The 22,027-nt window shown below is 35.9% G+C and overlaps 1 protein-coding gene across 2 annotated transcripts in view; it reads left to right on the top strand.

Moving 5' to 3' along the window:
* Positions 1-22,027, top strand: part of LOC127880291 (suppressor of tumorigenicity 7 protein homolog) — a 60,736-nt gene continuing 38,709 nt past the window's right edge. For both annotated transcript variants that reach the window (XM_052427668.1, XM_052427673.1), the window contains exon 1: positions 1-176. In XM_052427668.1, coding sequence (XP_052283628.1) covers positions 26-176 — 151 coding nt within the window. In that variant the 5' untranslated portion in view covers positions 1-25. The remainder of the gene's footprint in view (positions 177-22,027) is intronic.

The raw sequence follows: 22,027 nt of genomic DNA on the forward strand, positions 1-22,027 counted from the left end.
AGGCAAAATATGACATAACACCGTTATGGCAGGTTTCCTGTCAAGATTTTGCGGCCAAATCAAGGGATGGATTCAATGGTCCTGGACATATCTGTGGGCTGTTTGGTTTATGCTAGTCGTTTTTGTAATCTACATTCTTCGTGGACCACTGAAACTGAGTGAAAACATGTCGTATGGTAAGCATTCGTGTGAAAAACGCATTGTATATTACGGTGCAATTACCCCACCCGTTGAACCAGCTGCATACGTTGCAATTTAAATACCTCCTGTCAGTGTTGGGCTGCTAGTTGCAATAATTAAACTCTCAGCTTTATTACTCAAATAGTTAATGAGGGTTGCAATACGCTGTCTATTGTCCTAAGTTGCAAAAATTTGATCACCACTGCAAGGGCTAAGGAACACAGGAACTTATCAATGTTTACCTGTCTCAGCCACGAACTCATGCAAATGGTGCCATGAAAGCAACAAATAATTGCTTTTTATTTACTTTGTCATTCTTTCATATGCTCTACCATATTGGAAAACTGTTGTAATGTTGCCGACTTTAAGTGTTGCTATCAGTTAGGTCCCAGAACACCAATCTTTTTCACATTATAATTTTTTGTATGTAGCCTAAGTCTATAACAATGTAAAATATTTACACTGTTCCAAATTTCAACAACAAAAAATGGTAACAATAATAATGTGTTGAAACAAGGTCATGTTTTTTGGGTGCATGCAAAGAAAAACTTCCGTAAGTTGACAGTCACATTCAGGTAAATTTAATGTGTTTTGAAGAAGTATGCATTGGTTTCCTCTTTTTGTCACGAATTACATCGGTTTAGTGATGCACACCAGTGCTTTTCACAGGATTTTTGTCAGGCGCCCCGGGGCTGATAGGGGTGGTTCAGGAGGCTAGTCCCCTTCAGACGTTGATTTTTTTAAAATTTAACATGTCAATTCACGTTATAACTCAAAGAAAAACAGCATCAAAAGATGTCATTTGGTGCGCTATGACTCCTCAAGAAAATCCCCCAGTCATTAAAAAATATATAATTTTTTTTATATTGTTTTAAAACTTTCCCGCACAGATAGTAAAATCCCGACTCGAAGGATTCCCCAATACATCCGTATCAACCCGACTATTAGTGTATACTTTTCAAGTTTCTATATATTACCCGATAATCCCGTTTATAAATCACTTTCTGGTAAATATTTACAATAAAAGCTCTCAATTATTTCTTTAACACAAACCTTGCCATTTTTCGATAGTATCAAATAAATTTTAAGTGTCTATTTATAGATTTGATGAAATATTGCCTCTGAACACATGGCCCTCAATCTATCAAATCTGCCCCCGAATTTCGGCTGCAGTCCCCCACCTGAAAAGTATATTTTTCCCCTCTAAAACTGATTTTTTTCCCCTCAGAAAATGTAAAAAAAAAATCAACAACAAAAAAACGCTGATTTATAGTTGAAAATTGACTCCAATATATCATGGTCCGTTATATCGCTTTGTCCAATATAGTCCTAACGAAAAATAGGTCTTGTTTCCGGTTACCCAACGACCCTGTTTTTTAACCGCTGACTCAAAAGTTTTTTCTGTTATAAAATCCGCATCTGAATTTTACGCAACTGCGGAAAGCGTCTGAATCGTTCAGAACTGCTATTTTCGTAAATGTTTTGTTTCATTTACAGTACACTCCACGCGTTTTCCCCAATTTCCCTCGTTACTCCGCGGGGATTGACCTGGAGGGAGATTAAGAAAATCCTGCGATATGCGGCGTTTGCATGATTTTGAACGCGGCGGTTAACGATCGCCAAAACTGATAAGCCGACGCGGCGGCCCTCGGCGTTGGCAACGCGGGGGGAAACTCCGCGTTTTACGAGATAACGATCAATTTAACTTTGTTTGACTTCCTGATTTTCAAATAAAATTACATTTACATATATTACAAGTACATATATATATATATTTATTTATATATATATATAATTTACCATTAAAAAACAACCAAGATAGATCGATCCCCACGTGGTTGTTGAAGTATTTGTATAGAAAACTCGTTGATTTACGACAAACAAAACGTCGTCTTTAAACTGATACTTACCAATTAATATAACAGTTTGCAACATTGTTTTTATTTTGATAAATTAATCCAAAGTTTTCATGTAAGCAGGTGTTTTTTCTATACTGAACATGTAAACAAATGACCAAGGACCCTAAAAGTCTCGCAAATCTGTGTGGATTGACAGTTTGACGTTATCAAAGAAAAGCCGCTTCCTGTCTGAAGGCATAACTTACTCAAGTAAACACGTTCAATGAATGCATAAGGCATGGTTTTAATTGTCGGAACAAAGTCGATTCTCTGCTCAATAATGCATTTATTTTATCTTTGTAGGTAGGTGATTCCATTGATTGCTAAAAAAAGGTGGTAATTACTATTGAGTTGATAGTTGCATTAAATATTCACAGTTGTATTCTAATTGCGTCGACATTCAAAATAATGTTTACCAGTAATTATGGACCAAATCGGAAGAGTGACATTCACACATGTTAATCCCTTTTGTCAAAACACTGCAGACAGCAGTCTACACAATAGGTCAGTAGACAAGCTTTGCGTGTTTTCATAACGTCGAACACTAAATCCAGTTCCGCCCAGATGTCTTCTTTAATCAGTTTACAGTACAATTACTGTTAAAATAATTACTCTTCTAAAATACCGATAAAGATTCGGCGTGCTCGATTTGAAATTATTTTGCAGGAAATATCAACTTATTCGTGATATAATTTTGTTAAAAAATACCAAAGAAGCTTTTAACCGAAATCAACAGAATTAAGTGTTCTCTGCGTATCAAAAAATCAATACACACACGCTTTGCAGGAGTATACCTTGACCTTGTACAGCATAATTTTCACGCGCTTTTGTCGGGAAATATACATGATGACTGTATATTGGAAGCATTTGTAAACGTCGTGTTAACATTTAAAATCGTATTGTGTTTTGGATTACTAATTATTATTCTCATTTGGAAATTTTACGGAACATTTATCCTTATAAACTTTAAAGGATCACCTGGCGTATTAATTCATATTGTAGACGTACCTGTTAATTAAAACATATATTAATTTTCTATACAATTTTTATGTCCCCCACTATAGTAGTGGGGGACATATTGTTTTTGCCCTGTCTGTTGGTCTGTCTGTTGGTCTGTCTGTTGGTCTGTCTGTTTGCGCCAACTTTAACATTTTGCAATAACTTTTTCTATATTGAAGATAGCAACTTCATATTTGGCATGCATGTGTATCTCATGAAGCTGCACATTTTGAGTGGTGAAAGGTCAAGGTCATCCTTCAAGGTCAGAGGTCAAATATATATGTGGCCAAAATCGCTCATTTTATGAATACTTTTGCAATATTGAAGATAGCAACTTGATATTTGGCATGCATGTGAATCTCATGGAGCTGCACATTTTGAGTGGTGAAAGGTCAAGGTCATCCTTCAAGGTCAGAGGTCAAATATATGTGGCCCAAATCGCTTATTTTATAAATACTTTTGCAATATTGAAGATAGCATCTTGATATTTGGCATGCATGTGCATCTCATGGAGCTGCACATTTTGAGTGGTGAAAGGTCAAGGTCATCCTTCACAAGGTCAAGGTCATCCTACAAGGTCAAACATCATATAGGGGGACATTGTGTTTCACAAACACATCTTGTTTTTTTATACATGTACTACAGTATTTAAACAATTTATTATAACAATGTTTATATTTTTTGGCATGCCCATTAGCACACTGCTAACGCGGCGTTGCGCGGCGGTCACTGATAAGAACGGAAATTGTCTGCATTTAGCGACTAGGCTAAAGTAATACACGCCGCGGGAATTAGCGAACGCTGCGTAACGCCGAGCGTTTTATCGAGTTCACCTCGCTCTCCAAACGCCGCGTGAACACTCTCTAGCAGAAAAAACACGCGGAGGGAGCGTTTTGGGGAAAACGCGTGGAGTGTACTGTACATTTATGCTAGTCAATAAATGCTTTATTCAAAATGCAGTCTTTAGTTTTAAAATAATATTTATTTGTACAATAATATACAGAGAAAGACAATCTGGATCAAACATCTTCTTATTAAGAATTATTAACCAGGTTTTCCGAAGGAAAAAACTGGTTATTAGATTGGCGAATGCGGGCTGGCTGGCTGGCGGGCGGGCGGAACAAGCTTGTCCGGCCTATAACTATGTCGTTCATTGTCAGATTTTAAAATCATTTGGCACATTTGTTCACCATCATTGGACGGTGTGTAGCGCGAAATAATTACGTCGATATCTCCAAGGTCAAGGTCACACTTTGAGTTCAAAGGTCAAAAATGGCTATAAATTAGCTTGTCCTGGCCATAACTATGTCATTCATTGTGAGATTTTAAAATCATTTGGCACATTTGTTCACCATCATGGGACGGTGTGTCGCACGAAAGAATCACATCAATATCTCCAATGTCAAGGTCCCACGACTAAAAATAGATTTAAAAAAAAACAAACTTACAAAGGGGGTTAATTTTGTTTGTTCATTTCAAAAGTCCAGTTTGAGTTTTCTCCCTTTATCAGATTTTTTTTTCACAATGAAAACCTGGTTTTGTGACAATTTTGTCCCTTGTATCTGAAAGTTAGTACCATGTCGTCATGCATTTCACACTGCTGATACCAGAAAATAATGAAATTCTCATTGAGTTAAATATTCAATTAAGTGTTGTGGTAAGAAAAAAAGCCTACCTACCAACACACATTTAAATTAGATTACTGTTATTTTTTAGTCAATAGATTGAGTAAAAGTCCACCTTTCTGTCCTATAGACAGTGACATATAGAAATATATGACTATAACAGTTAAACACAGTTGTTGTTTTTTTATAAAAATTTCCCCATTTACAAAAAATTCCCTCTCCCTAGGGCTGCGGACCCCTTCCCCCAAAGTAGTGTGAGGGCTCTGGAACATGCGTCAATCTCCTGACGTGTTGTGTGCTTGTTAAAACGCTCAATACACGCACCCTTTCTATGCAAATGGCGCGAAATTGTACATGCTGCATTATTTTCGCGCTCTTTTCAATTGAGAAAAAGATTCGACACAAAATAAATTTGCACTGCTAATTTGAAGCAAGGATATTTTAATGTGGCGGTAACATTTACATTCGGAAGTGTGTTTTGGATTAAAAATGCATTATTAACATCGACTTACGGCAATGGGTTTCGGATTACAAATTGAATTATTCCCATTTGAGATTTCAACAAATATTCGTCGTTGGGTTATGAATTCAATGATAATTTGTTTAAACACTTTACGAGTCGAATAAATGTTTTGACGGAATAATGCATGAAATTCACGTTGTCCACGAGAATTACGACTGGTTGCCATCATCAGTCTTCTAAGTGTCGATTATCGGACGAAACATTTACAAGTGTGCGTAATTTATTCAACGAAAATTTGTTAAAGCGCAATACGTGTCAAATAAATGTCAGAAAAATGAGGGGAATCAGTTCTTTAAATGGACATGATGAAATATACATGTACTGGAATTAAATCGTTATCGCATAACTGTAACCGGGAGTTATTTGCACAACTTACTCGCTCTAAGTTATTAATTGTTTACCACTTGCAATTAATTTCTCGTATTAATTATAATTCATAGGTAACACTTGTTTACAGTAAAAAGGTGTGATGATGATGCCCGAAACTGTCTTAAACGTACTGTACTGTACTAGTTACTGGTTTTATATTACGTAAATGGTACAACTTCTTGCTAATCAAGCTGCGATAAACTTACTTTGTTCCCGACGTCAATAAAAAATAATGGTCGATAGTTAACCCCTCCCTCATAAGCATTCGCGTAACCGATTGGACAATGAACATCACAGTTTGACAACTGGAAAGTTACCTGATACATCCTTGTCAGCATTTAAATGACTGTGTAATGTGGCTAGAATAATCGATACGCGCGTCATGCTATTCTCTTATCAGTGGATTATCCATTACCCCAAGTGGTGTTTATGGCGATTACTTGTAAAAGTAGGTACAGGGTTCTCAATAAGAGCCGGCCACCAGATCAGATTTTGGCCGGTTGAAAATCGCTTAGATTCGGAAAATCGGCAATTGACTTTTTGAAATTTGCATGTTTGTTGGGTACTTTTGCTCCTTTTTGCTATTAAGCAAAGACGTCGCTTGATTATCTTCCTATAGCATTACAACAACAACAACAATGAAAAGGCGCAAATTGGAATCAGTGAAAAAACCAGTCAAATATTTTGACGTTCTTTTCATCACATGGTGAATTTTTGTTCCCGATTGCTTGCGTTCTTTGTGTTAATGCAAAGTTTTTGTTGTTGTGAAAGTTTGTTTTAATTCAGTTACGTTTCAAACTAGAAATGTCACGCAAAAATGTGCATGGTAGAAGGACGATCAGGCCTATTCCCCATTCCTGTAGGGCCGAATTAAGGCCCCGTTCCCAATCCAAAATCGAAGCTTTTTCCTTATCTGAATAAAGTGTCCCAATTGGAAACTTGTGCAAAAAACACCCTCAAAATTGTAAAAATTGACCCTAAAAATCGAGTGCAATTACATACCCGAAAGTCGTTTTTATCCGAATTATTTATCCGAATTACTTTATTGTGAAAAATCGCATTTTATATGAGTTAAAATTTTACAAAAGCAAAAGAGCTTTTTTCATTTATCTGTTGTTAGTTAAAAAAGCTAAAATTCATAAAATGCACAAAAAAGCTCAAATGTAAGTGCCTTGTTGACCATTAAAATAGCCATAAAATGGCCCAAAATGCAGGAAATCAAGTGCTCATTTTTAAAATTTTAAGGGGGAGCAGGCCCCTGGGTCCCCTTAGAAGGCCTGTTGGTTTTACATTTTGGCCTGTTGGCACACACATTATTGAGAACCCTGACCTTGATTTTTTTTGACAATCTCCACTTTCTTTTACTGAAAAATAGACTGATCAGAAAATTTCAAGCGCCCAGGGGACTCTGATTTCAAAATTTAAGCGCCCCGGCGACTGGCGGCGAGGAATCGTTAAATGTTTTGCACATGTCGGTCGGTCCCTCCGTCGGTCTGTCCGTCCACCAGATGGTTTCCGGTTGATTACTCAAGAACGCTAAGGTCTAAGATCATGAAACTTCATAGGTACATTGATCATGACTACCAGATGACCCCTATTAAAGCGGGTATATACAATTTTGTCAAATATTTATGAATTTATATAAAATGTGTAAAAAATTATATATATATATATTTCAATATAAATTAAAATAAAAGTAAAGAAGAACATGTGTCGAAAAATGCGAAATAAGCCAGATATTTAATTCTGAAATTGAAAACGGCTGTACAGCCGAATTCGCCAGCATGTATACCATACATGTACGATGTGAATCTAAACTTAGTTTAACGGTTTATTTGAATTCCCGCAACGATATCTATTCATACGACACACGAACACTAACTCCGATCCTAATACAAAGACAAATGCTTCGGTTATTGTAGGAAAATATGTATGTAACAATTGGCTCGGGGCGCTAATTTGTCTTTGCTGCATTTTATGAAATTCGGCTTTAATGTATAATTTTTCTTTCCCATTTTTAACCAGGTTTTCCGAAGGAAAAAACTGGTTATTAGATTGGCGAATGCGGGCGGGCTGGCTGGCTGGCGGGCTGGCTGGCTGGCGGGCTGGCTGGCTGGCTGGCGGGCTGGCGGAATAAGCTTGTCCGGGCCATAACTATGTCGTTCATTGTCAGATTTTAAAATCATTTGGCACATTTGTTCACCATCATTGGACGGTGTGTCACGCGAAATAATTACGTCGATATCTCCAAGGTCAAGGTCACACTTTGAGTTCAAAGGTCAAAAATGGCCATAAATGAGCTTGTCCGAGCCATAACTATGTCGTTCATCGTCAGATTTTAAAATCATTTGGCACATTTGTTCACCATCATTGGACGGTGTGTCGCGCGAAATAATTACGTCGATATCTCCAAGGTCAAGGTCACACTTTGAGTTCAAAGGTCAAAAATGGCCATAAATGAGCTTGTCCTGGCCATAACTATGTCATTCATTGTGAGATTTTAAAATCATTTGGCACATTTGTTAACCATCATGGGACGGTGTGTCCCACGAAAGAATCACGTCAATATCTCCAATGTCAAGGTCGCCACGACTAAAAATAGATTTAAAAAAAAAAAAACTTACAAAGGGGGTTAATTTTTTTTGGTCATTTCAAAAGTTCAGTTTGAGTTTTCTCCCTTTATCAGATTTTTTTTTCACAATGAAAACCTGGTTTTGTGACAATTTTGTCCCTTGTATGTTATTGTAACATATTTTATCAATATATTACAATTAAACACATATAAAAAAATCGAATATACCCGCTTTAATTTTCATGTCACTAGGTCAAAGGTCAAGGTCACAGTGACTCGAAATAGTAAAATGGTTTCTGGATGATAACTCAAGAATGCTTAGGCCTAGGATCATGAAACTTCATAGGTACATTGATCATGACTGGCAGATGAACCCTATTGATTTTCAGGTCACTAGGTCAAAGGTCAAGGTCACAGTGACTCAAAATAGTTAAATGGTTTCCGGATGATAACTCAAGAATGCTTACGCCAAGGATCATGAAACTTCATAGGTACATTGATCATGACTGGCAAATGACCCCTATTAATTTTCAGGTCACTAGGTCAAAGGTCAAAGTCACAGTGACTCGAAATAGTAAAATGGTTTCCGGATGATGACCTCAAGAAGGATTACGCCTAGGATCATGAAACTTCATAGGTACATTGATCATGACTGGCAGATGACCCCTATTAATTTTTAGGTCAGTCAACGCTCAAGGTCACAGTGACTCAAAACAGTAAAATTGTTTCCTGATGATAACTCAAGAATAATTAGGCCTAGGATCATGAAACTATAGGTACATTGATCATGACTGGCATATGACCCCTATTGAATTTCAGGTCACTAGGTCAAAGGTCAAGGTCACAGTGACAAAAAATGTATTCACACAATGGCTGCCACTACAACTGACAGCCCATTTGGAGGGCATGCATGTTTTACAAACAGCCCTTGTTTCATTTAAAACCATGACATTTTTTAGCTCAGCTGTTTTTGGAGAAAACCCAAGGTATTGTCATAGCCAGCTCGTCATGTTGTGTCGTCCGTGTCGTGCTAAAACTTTTAACATTTTGTCAAGGTTTTGAACATTTGCTCTAAAATCAAAGTGCTTCCACCTACAACTTTAAAACTTCATGTGTAGCTGCACCTTAGTGAGTTCTACACGCCACACTCAATAGGTCAAAGGTCAAGGTCACTGTGACCTCTAAAAAAAAATAAAATATTCTGACAAGCTTTCATTTATTAAAAAATGCACCAGCAGCCGAGCGTTGGCACCAGTTATGCGGTGCTCTTGTTTAATGACTGTTATTACAGGGTGCAGAACCCAGAGTTGTCAGGGGGTTACACACCGGCTGGAGTCCAGGACAGAATGTAAACACACCGTTAAGAACTTTATTTTTGCAACAAAATTTCACCTTGCGTGACGCATAGTCGTGCAGACTACATGAACTGTTTGAACAAGAACACAGGCTTATTGTCCCCTACTGGTTTCACCGAAGGAGACTTATGGTTTGCGCTCTGTGTGTCTGTCTGTCAGTCTGTCACACTTTTCTGGATCCTGTGATAACTTTAAAAGTTCTTCATATTTTTCATGAAACTTGAAACATGGATAGATGGCAATATGGACATTATGCAAGTCATTTCATTTTGTTCCTACATGTACGTCAAAAATTCTCTGGCAACAAATTAAAAAAAAGATAATCTGACAATGGTGGAGCCGGTAGGGGACATATATTGCTTGGCAATAGTCTTGTTAAATAAAGTAATTCTGATGTATTTCACATTGCCATAAGCAGCATAAAAATCTGCCTTTTATGCACTAGTTGAAATTCTTTAGAATTTAAAAAACAAAAGTTATTTGAAACAAGAAATATCTTTTAAAAAGATATACAGCGTTGATTGTGGTTGGAGTTTGTGAAAGGTAAAGAGTTCAATGGATGAGATCAAGGATAGCGAATGTCTTTTTCTGTGCAGTTCTTAGCTGCATCACACGCAGTACGGGATGTTACGCGGAGTTTTCGTGGCTTATTTTACATTATTACATATTGCTGGTCATAAACCTATAGATTCAAAAAAGAAAGCCAAAAGAAGAATGAAAGTGAAATTAAAACATATGAGTCAACCGGCCACACTCAAAGTATCCGTACATATTTTTAATATTTATAGGTGCGTTCTTCAAACAAACCTGTTTAAGGGGTTTGTCGGGCATTGCTATTTGGTTTGATTATTAACAGTATCGAGAATCATCGTGCTCATGCTTAATACATTGGTCAATATGGTGAAATAATTCTTGTTAAATTAATCAAAAATAATATTTATCATGGAATTGTTGAAAACACATTAAGAATCTATTATTGACATACCATAATTATATCGCTGAATATCTTCATTTAACATATTTTTGGTCTAAAGAAAATTCCAGTTCACCTAGTTCACGCGATAGCGTCTATATTATATAATGATTATTTTACTGGCCGCGAACTCAGATCAGCACATAAGGTAGTCGTGAAGATGCAGCGATAACCTGTAAATAAACTCTGACATTCACACACACTGGCGAACTGACCCTAATGAATGCTGGACAAAACCCTCCCGGATAAAAACTCTCCTGTCAGTTTTATATGGACCGGACGAAAAAAAAACCTGAATAAATGTGGACGGACAAAAACCCTCCCATGAAAAAAACGGGGAAGGACAAAAACCCTTCCATGAAAAAACGGGACTGGACAAAAACCATCCCGTGAAATCTGAGCCACAAATTCAAGTACCAACGATATTTAATGAATTTTTAATCCGAAATCGGTCATTTCTGAATGTTGTTTCCGACATTTGTATTTTGTTGACGGTTATCCGAGATATTTATTTTTTGTAATAGTAACTTCACTTCAGAAGCTACATTACACTATATATTGACTAATTAAAATATTTCCGAATTGAAATGCTGTTATTTGTCGGCGTTTAATTGCTTTTAATTGATTCTGTGATTAAACTTATTAAAAACTTAAAGAAGTTGAAGATTCACAGTTTGCTATTTTGAGTAAATTTTGCCGATTAATGAATGCAACAATGTGTGAAGCAATTACATTTGTCGGTGTTTAATTGCTTTCACGGGAGGGGGTTTTGTCCGCAGTTGCAGATTCACAGTTTGCTATTTTGATATATATTATTGTATGCCATTAACTAGTTCATTGTTATGATTAGCTGATTAGTGGGCCTAAATAACCAAATCATTGAAATATTTTACAATACAGTATGCTTTATATATTGTCTGCAAAAATGCAATTGACAATGTTACAGTCAAAGATGAATTAAATAAGTAATTAAGACAAATTAGTTACATGCTAACAAGATGTTAGTTGTTAACAGAATTTTACTTTCATTTTCGCAAAGGTTTCAGAAACTTCCCGCAAAGCACATTTTTTGCATGAATAAGCGTATGACGCGATTAAACGTCGCACTGTATCGTATTGCATTCAATCTAAATTTAAATTCACTTGTCTATAAATGACCTTATTTTATGTTTTTATTGATGTTATTATATTGGATTATCGGATATATATGCACATTAGAAAGCGGTATGTTTACAGTTAATGGATACACATTTTCTTTCTATTTCACACCCCTGAAAACAATACACAAAACACACAATGGGTAATTTAGTCGGATTAATGAATGCAACACTAAGTGAAACAATTACATTTGTCAGTGTTAAATTACTTTTTCTGGATGGTTTTTGTCCGCCCCTGTTTTTTCATGGGAGGGTTTTTGTCCTCCCCCTTTTTTTCATGGGAGGGATTTTGTCAGCCCATGTTTATTCATAGGAGGGTTTTCGTCTGCCCCCTATGAAAATGACGGGAAGGTTTTTATCCAGGAGGGTTTTGTCCATATTCCGACCCTGATACCTCGCGGGTTGAAATGTAATGCATTTAAGTGAGGCCACGCTTCCACTGCTCTTTATACTTTTACATGTTAAAGGGACTGTCAACCACAAATGACGAAAAAAGAAAAGTTCTAAAATACCGTATGTTTTTACAATTTTTAGTCTATGTTGATTAAAATATCACGACTGGTAATTACATGACTTGAAAAAAGTTAATAATTTCAGTATATTCAATAAAATTGTGCGATGTGAAATCGAAAGTACATCGCGAAAATAGGTGACATAGCGATATACCCACAATAATTAACGCAAATAGAATGATAATTTTATATATAAAATATATACAAAATCACTACGCATGCACAACTTGCATTCCTGGGTTTACCACGTGATGATGATGATCTATCTACTAGCGTTATTTATAGTAAACTGGTAGTTACCTGGTAGACATACCCAGTAAAGTCTATTACCAAATATACTAAAAATATGAAAACCTATTAACTTTTTTCAAGTAATGTTATATACCAGTCGTGATATTTTAATCAATATAAACTAATAATTGTAAAAAAATATGGTATTTTACAACTTTTCTTTTCCTCGTCGTCTTGGTTGACAGTCCCTTTAACATGTTGACAGGAATATGGAAGTACTAAATATGAGAACATAGCCTTTATGTACAAACGCTCTTGCGCTGGCAATCTTCTTGAAATAAAAGGTGCACGCACAAACTGTATTGATGTCGAGAGTTGAGTGTAAAACTGTTCTATCTATTAAGCCTTTTCATTAGAGATACAATTGTTTCATGCAGTTAAACAGTGTTACAAAGACCGGACATGTTTCCAATGTTCTGGTGGTATACTTAAATCAACCAATGGAATAAATAAAGTGTATTCATTCGTGTCTAACCGTGGGAAATTGTATTTGAATTTTTTTGGACACTTACACAGGTCAGGTAAGGTCAAAAGTGACGTTAAACAGCTATGCCGAAAAAAAGCAGCACATACCGGAGTGTTGCATCCCATAACGTTTAATTGGGAAAAACCAACAATTCAGGTAATCCTGCACCCTGATGATCTACCAGATCCTGATCAGACAACCTGATGATCTACCTTCCTGATCAGACAACCTGATGATCTACCTTCCTGATCAGACATAATTGAATTTGACAACTGAGTAAAGATTGCTATGTTCAGAGCTAACTTCTCTTATACTTAAAAGCAGAATATCTGTAGTTGTTTCCCTTAACTGTTAGAAAATATGTTGTACACAATTCACACCAGTCTTTTTATTTAAAATGGAAAATAGCATTTAAACACAGTCACTTAAGCATCACTGTGTACTCTGAATTTAATATTTAATATCTTGAAAAATAAAATAGTCTTAAAGTTTTCTTTGCACTTAAATGAAGCCTTCAAGTGTGCCTTTTGAGCAATACTCCTCATAACAGTATTTAAAATAATCATATTGTAACATACCTCGTCTTCTTTGTTTTGCATGTCACACAACTTTAATGTCCAGCTCAAACAGCAAGGTATGGCCCCCTGCCTTGATTTCATCTGCTCATCTTGTCTGCTTTGTTGGCTTAGATTGTTTGCATTTTTTTGTATTTTAAATTATTTGTGAGATTATTGGAGTGCTCATTGTGAGATAGTGTGAGATTATTGAAGTGCTCATTGTGAGATAGTGTGAGATTATTGAAGTGCTCATTGTGAGATAGTGTGAGATTATTGAAGTGCTCATTGTGAGATAGTGTGAGATTATTGAAGTGCTCATTGTGAGATAGTGTGAGATTATTGAAGTGCTCATTGTGAGATAGTGTGAGATTATTGAAGTGCTCATTGTGAGATAGTGTGAGATTATTGAAGTGCTCATTGTGAGATAGTGTGAGATTATTGAAGTGCTCATTGTGAGATAGTGTGAGATTATTGAAGTGCTCATTGTGAGATTGTGTGAGATTATTGAAGTGCTCATTGTGATATAGTGTGAGATTATTGAAGTGCTCATTGTGAGATGGTGTTAGATTATTGAAGTGCTCATTGTGAGATTGTGTGAGATTATTGAAGTGCTCATTGTGAGATAGTGTGAGATTATTGAAGTGCTCATTGTGAGATAGTGTGAGATTATTGAAGTGCTCATTGTGAGATAGTGTGAGATTATTGAAGTGCTCATTGTGAGATAGTGTGAGATTATTGAAGTGTTCATTGTGAGATTATTGAAGTGCTCATTGTGAGATTATTGAAGTGCTCATTGTGAGTTTATTGAAGTGCTCATTGTGAGGTTATTGAAGTGCTCATTGTGAGATTATTGAAGTGCTCTTCCTGTGAGATAGTGTGACCATGATATGTCTTGTGTTTTGTATTGTAAACTTATTAGCTCATTATTTCTCAATCTTTTTTTGATGAAACTTGGTCAAAATATTGACAATATATAGGCCAAGTTCAAATTTGGGTCTTGTGCGTCAATAACGTCATCAGGTAAGATCTTAGATTTTTTATTTTTTTTAACATTTGAGAAGCCACATGTGTGGCACAATCTTGATACAACTTTGTAAGAATGTTCATCTTGACAACATATAGGCTGATTCTGAAATCTAGGTCCCTTGTGTCCAAAACTAGGTTGCCAGGTCAATTCTTATGAAAACCCAACCTTGTTACCACTATAGTAGCCAAATTTACCACTAAATCTTGTTGAAACTAATTGGGCTGAATTATGATCTTTTCAACATCTAGGCCAAGTTTGTATCTAGTTTAAATATGGCTTTAAATAAGGTAACTAGGTGACATTTAATAAAACCTCAGTACCACTTTAAAGGCCTTAATAATGACTTAATCTCACTGACACGTGGTCAGAAAGTATAGCTTGACAATATCAACGCTATGTTTGAATATGCACCTAGTGGGGTCAAAAACTAGACAACCAGATAAAGTATTGAACTCAAATAAGCAGTTCAGGGCCATTATGGCCCTCTTTTATCTGGTCTAGATTTGACTACTCAGCAGCTTAACAGCACTGCTGTTGTCAGGTACTTGTGCTGGCATAATTGCCCTGTGCTTATAATTGAGACGCGTTCTGAGAAAACTGGGCTTAATGCATGTGCGTAAAATGTCGTCCCAGATTAGCCTGTGCATTCCACACAGGCTAATCAGGGACGACACTTTACGCTTTTATGGTATTTTTCGTTTAAAGGAAGTCTTCTGTACATGAAAATCCAGTTTAGGTGGAAAGTGTCTTCCCTGATTAGCCTGTGCTGACTGCACAGGCTAATCTGGAATGACACTTTACGTACATGCATTAAGCCCAGTTTTCTCAGAACGCGACTCAATTATGTTGGTTACTGACAACTGCTGTTCTTCAATCAGTGGTTTAGGGAGAATGGCCCCAGAAATACTTTCATGGACCAGATGATAAACACACATTGAACTATTGGTTGACGTTTAAATGTATGAAGTTTTGCAAATATCTCAATGTATCTTATTGCAAAAGTAGGAAGAAGACAAATGAACATTTTTCTGTGATACTCTAATGATGTTTCTCTGTAACTTTTTTAATAATGAATGGTGTAAGGTTCTCTGGATAATAAGTTTGATCAGTTTGTGCAAACTGCATTTTTCCAAGGAAATATTCGTGATTGATTGGATTGATGTTTTTGGATAATGAAATTACCATAAAGCAGTTTATCCCCAAGTAATTCCAAAATGAAATTGCGTGATTTGGATACTTGGAAGGGAAATTAGTTGTGATAAAAAGGGTTGAGGAGTTTTACGCTTAATTAAATATGGAAATGAAAGACAATTGATCAATAAAATGGATCTTGTTGTTGCAATAACTTGTCAAGAGCAAATTTTTTTTTTTTTTTACTGGTTATCTTTATAGTTTGTATTATGTCATCAGATATTTGTCATGGTATTTTATAAATGTTTAAGTCTTTCAAAACTCATGCAACTTTTGATCAGGGATGAGAGTGACGTATGGAATTGGTTTTTGAAAAGACAGATCTCCAAAGAACATAATGTGTCAAGCACAATTTTGAGTTATCCATGCAATATATGAAAAACTTGGCCTATTTACACATCAATCATTCTCCAATCTTGTCATCTGCACCACATATTCTACATTTGACATTCACAATCAATTGTACACCATATACACCATATACTCTAAATTTGACAGTCACCATATAAACCATTTACACCATATACTAAAACTTGATTGTAGGACAAACGGCACCCAGACAATCGCCACCCTGCTTATTTTGGTTTAATCGAGTTCCAATTGTCCTGGTTCACAAATTTACATGGTGCCGATTGTCCGGGTATGCAAAAAAACGCAGGGTGCCAATTTTCTCGTGTGCCTTTTGTCTGGATACCTTAAAACTTGCTTAGTTATCTACACAACATTGTCCAATTTATAATTGCCCTAGTTATCTATTGTGGAAAATGTGAAAACTTTGTCTATTTTTTTTAGTCTACATAGTTTAAAAACTTGCGTAATAGTTTACTCTAGTTACTCAAAATTGGGACATATAACATATTTAAAACTTAGCCTTGTTATCCACAACATATTGTCATATTTAGGATTGACTTAAGTTATCTACACCACAAACTTAAAAACTTGGCCTAGTATCTACAACAATACAAACACATAACTGAGTTATCAACATCACATGCTCAATATTTGTCCTACTAATCGACACCACATGCTCAAAATATGGCCTACTTTTACAAACCATGTATCTAAAAATTTGGCCCAATTATCTCTACACCACACACTCAAAATTTGTACAAGTTATCAACACACACTTAAAACTTGGCATTGTTAATTACAACTTATTGTCCCATTCATAAATGCATAGTTCTGAACGAGCTATTAGTGTCTGATAACTGCATTTAAGGCAACAATTTCAGTTGCGGCCCCAATCCTGAAAGTTAATCTGCAATCATCCAGATTTGGGGTATTTGCACATGCATGCATAAGAGATTTGCATGGAGCCATGGTTATCTATTGAAATCTGGCAAGAATGTATCCTCTTGCACTTGAAATGCAACATAAAGCTTAGGGTGTAAGTATAATGACTTTTGAAAGGCAGTTAAGAAGGGAACCAATTCACTTTTAATTTGATTATTTGCATATGTGGCTGAGATTCGATCATGATGCAATCTGGTTAAAACCAGCATTTTGAAGAAAGTAATTTATTCACAAGCCAAAGCCATCGTCTAATGAATCGTTTAACGGACATGTTTTTTGGGAAAAAATGTTTTGATGGGTCAATGTTTTTAAAAATGCAGTCATCAATTAAATTGCTATGCAGCAGAGTAAAGTAGTCAAATCAAAACCCTGCTAATTTTTGCATGAGGAAAGGTCCTGTAAAAGGGTAACAAACACGGGACCAACTCTTTTTTACAAGACCTATCATAATATATGTGAAGAACATGCCTGCGTTCCAAAAACAAAAGTAGCTGAAACTTGTAGAGCATGTGTGGGCAGAAATGAGTCTGGTCGAGACGGCCTTAACAGACAATGGCCTAGGTTAATGACAACCAGCCTAGATCTTTCCCTTGTAGAGAAGGTACTCTAGATATTTTCCCTTTTAAGCAGGTACACTCTAGATCTTTCCTCAGTTAAGCATGCACACTCTAGATCTTTCCCTAGTGAAGCAGGTTCTAAATCTTTTCCCAGTTAAGCAGATGCACTCTAGCTCTTTTCCTAGTGAAGCAGGTACACTCTAGCTCTTTTCTTAGTGAAGCAGGTACACTTTAGCTCTTTTCCTAGTGAAGCAGGTACACTCTATATCTTTCCATAGTGAAGCAGGTACACTCTAGCTCTTTCCATAGTGAAGCAGGTACACTCTTGCTCTTTCCCTAGTGCAGCAGGTACACTCTATATCTTTCCATAGTGAAGCAGGGACACTCTAGCTCTTTCCATAGTGAAGCAGGTACACTCTAGATGTTTCCTCAGTTAAGCATGTACACTCTAGCTCTTTCCCTAGTGAAGCAGGTACACTCTATATCTTTCCATAGTAAAGCAGGTACACTCTATATCTTTCCATAGTGAAGCAGGTACACTCTAGATGTTTCCTTAGTTAAGCAGGTACACTCTTGGTCTTTCCCAGTTAAGCATGCACACTCTAGATCTCCCTCTAGTGAAGCAAGTACTCTCTAGATCTTTCCCTAGTGAACAGGTACTCTGTAGATCTTTCCCTAGTGAAGCAAGTACTCTGTAGATCTTTCCCTAGTGAAGCATGTACTCTCTAGTGAAGCATGTACTGTGTATCTGTCCCTTCTTAAACAGCATGAACAGTTTCTCCCTACATCTTGAAATGCAATGTATACCTTTGAGAGTAACCTAACATGTACATGTAACATGTATTACTGATCCACTGTTCATTAATGAGATGAGCCATAAGGCAGATGCTAAATAACATAAAGCTGTGTGTGTGCCTTAGGCTAGCTTTAGCTTTGAACATGCTATTGTGTGCTGTGTTGTTTGATGGATAGACACTTTCCTTTGACTGAATGTGGTTTGCACTGCAGTGGAATAATTTAATGTGTGATTGAAGAGGCAGTTGTGAAGTAATAAATTGTGTAGCCTTAATTGAGAGTCATGTGTTAAGGCATTATGTTGTATGTATGTGCAGTGAATGTCCTCCAGTTATTTTGGTTTGGAGCTGTGATATTGTATATTACAGTGTCATGAGGGGCAATGTCTTTAAAAAACCAAAGAAATTGAATATATTAGTGCAAACGTAATACAATAATGGTGAAAGGAAGATGCACTGTATATTTTATTGCATACAAGTGAGATCATAATCAGTTTGTTATTTTGTTTTTCTTTGCCCTTTTCTTGTTGACATGCCAACATAAAAATGTAAGTTTTTTTGTCAGAATACAATAGATGGGTTAACTGTTGCTTTTCAAATCAGAATTGTATAATTAAAAGCACCAGAAAGTTTTTATCAAGTTCACAATTTTTTAGCTTGGCTGTTTTCAGAGAAAACCCAAGGTATTGTCATAGCCAGCTTGTCATCTGCTGTCTGTCGTCTGCCGTGCTAAAACTTTTACATTGGCTCTAAAATCAAAGTGCTTCTCGCTCTAAAATCAAAGTGCTTCCACCTACAACTTTGAAACTTCATAGGTAGATGCACCTTGATGAGTTCTACATGCCACACCCATTTTTGGGTCACTTGGTCAAATGTCAAGGTCACTGTGACCTCTAAAAAAAATAAAAAATCTGACAAGCTTTCATTTATTCAAAACTGGCACCTGCTTTGCGGTGCTATTGTTTAATTTAAATGTGTATAGCATGTTCTATATATTGTTTTCATATCCAACAAATTAGACTGGGCATCTCAGACCAAAAAGAAATGTGTGACTAAATTTTAAGGTATGCAAATTCAATAATTTAGGGCTGTTGACTGAACATTTCTTGTAGCTGATACTGGTAGCACATAGCTCTCACTAAACATTATCAAAACTGTGTACAGTGTAGTGGGGGGGTCTGATTCTTCATCATGTAAGCCATATGCTAGTGGTTAATCGTTCATGGGAAAAGCTCATGCTGGAATATTAGTTCAATTAAAAGGTAAGGGTGTAGGATAATTGAGAACCACTAAAGATTAGTTTGCTGAACTAAGGTTAATAGTTGGAGCATTCATTTTTCTTCTTAAATTTTGTAATTTGGTTCAATGAACTTTGCTATATGTTTTGGTTATTCACCAGTATTGAAAATTACTTACCGGGGATAGATATAAAATGCTTTTTCGAATGCTGTAGCTTTCAAACCTATACAGCACAAGAAGACTGCATACTTATTTTTGGGTGAAGTGAATCTCCAAAGGCATTTAAGAGATTTAAGAGGACTTGAATTCTCCAGATGTATTGATGAGATGCATCACTTAATACAGTGACATCTCCTGCTAATGCTCATTTACAGTTCTTAGGAGAAAGATTTCGTATTTTGTAATTTTAACATAGAGAAGTTTGTCCTACAAAATGTATAAAGAATATTAACAAGTGTTGTGATGCTTAGAGAATGGTTACAAATTAAAAAATTAATTACTTACTCAAAATTGCTTTCTCATGAATAATTTGATTTTTTCGTTTAAAACAACCCCGATCTCATAAAATAAATTTTTTAGCTTATGTTACCGTGTGATGTCCGGCGTCCGTTGTGTGTGCGTGCATGTGTGTGTGCCTCCGTCAACAATTTGTTTGTGTAGACAGTAGAGGTCACAGTTTTCATCGAATCTTTATCAATTAGGTCAAAATGTTTATCTTGATGAAATCTGGCTTGGGAATGTATTTGGGTCATCTGGGGTCAAAAACTAGGTCACTAGGTAAAAAACTAGGTCAAATAATAGAAAAAACCTTGTGTAGACAATAGAGGTCGCAGTTTTCATCCAATCTTTATGAAATTTGGTCAGAATGTTTATCTCGATGAAATCTTGGTTTGGATTGTATTTGGGTCATCTAAGGTCAAAAACTAGGTCACTAGGTCAAATAATAGAAAAACTGTCAACAATTTGTTTGTGTAGACAGCAGAGGTCACAGTTTTCATACAATCTTTATGAAATTTGGTCAGAATGTTTATCTTGATGAAATCTGGGTTGGGATTGTATTTGGGTCATCTGGGCTCAAAAACTAGGTCACATAATAGGTAAAATAAATTGAAAAACCTTGTGTAGACAATAGAGGTCACAGTTTTCATCCAATCTTTATGAAATTTGGTCAGAATGTTTATCTTGATGAAGACTGGGTTGGGATTGTATTTGGTTAGTCAGGTGAGCGATTCAGGGCCATTAAATTATTCTAGAGGATTTCCATAGAACACTTTAGCATACAGTGTTTTCCATATGAATGGATTTCCTTAATAATTAAATTTTAGTTTTGTTTCTGGGTGTTTTAAGATTTTATCCTGTTAAAAAATGCACAGGAATATTGTTGTTTAACATGCAACAGTATCATCAGCCCTAGCAGTTAGGTTGAATGTCAGACATGAAAATGAGCAATAAAACATCTAACGCAGAAAGCTTGGTGATGAATGCATTATGATCATCGTGTTAAACTATTGTATCTGCTGACCATTTTTGTATGAGTTACTATATTTCCACGCTAAACCCCTCACTGTGTACTAAAGAATGGAGAGATGTCTGTTGTAAACAGGCCATCTATCTAATATGGCCAACTAAACAATAAATGTTTTGTTAGGAAATGGTTTTCTTGTGACAGTGGCAAAATTATAGCCTTTTGGTTTCATTGAATATTATTCAGTGTAATTGATAACTGTCACTTATGGATTGGGTATTATGTGTGAATTTTAGTTATGGCAGATTTAATGGGTTTGACGATAATAATTGACATTAATGGATGCAAATATAAATTAATTGTCATTCTAGGACGATTGTTTTACATAGAACCACTGTGTTGAATGTCATAATTAAGTCAGTGTGTGTTGAATATCCTAATTGGGTTTGTATGTAACTATTGCATGTTATTGAAAGAATTATTATGCTCTTCACTCAGATATTTTAAGAATACAGTATGCACTATGCTATCTAAATAATGCATGAATAGTATTACTGAAATAGGGTTACTGTTCAGAAAGGTACATGTATACTTAGATTGAATAACCGAGAGAAACAAATATTTTGAAATAACTTTAAAGTGTTTACAAAAACTTTAGTTGAACTTGTTAGAAATTCTCTGATGCGAACTTGTTAGAAATTCTCAGATGCAGTGTACTACCGTTTATTGGTGAGGGGCTTCTGAAAGTTGAAGGGAACTTGATAGTGTGATTATTGGAAAATATTGCACTCACATTTGTTGTGGCAGTGTAAATTGAAAATTATTTCCACAAGTTCTAATAATACCCTAACAGAAAATATTCTCAGAGCAGATGATTTCGCAATTTAGTTAATATTCCTAGCCCCCAGCACTTTCCCACTTTATGACACACAGTGATGCAAGATTGTGGAGACTTGACAGTTGTGCCAAAGCAGCTGGTCAATA

The sequence above is a fragment of the Dreissena polymorpha genome, chromosome 1 (assembly GCF_020536995.1).
Source record: "Dreissena polymorpha isolate Duluth1 chromosome 1, UMN_Dpol_1.0, whole genome shotgun sequence".
NCBI classification, from domain to species: Eukaryota; Metazoa; Mollusca; class Bivalvia; order Myida; family Dreissenidae; genus Dreissena; species Dreissena polymorpha.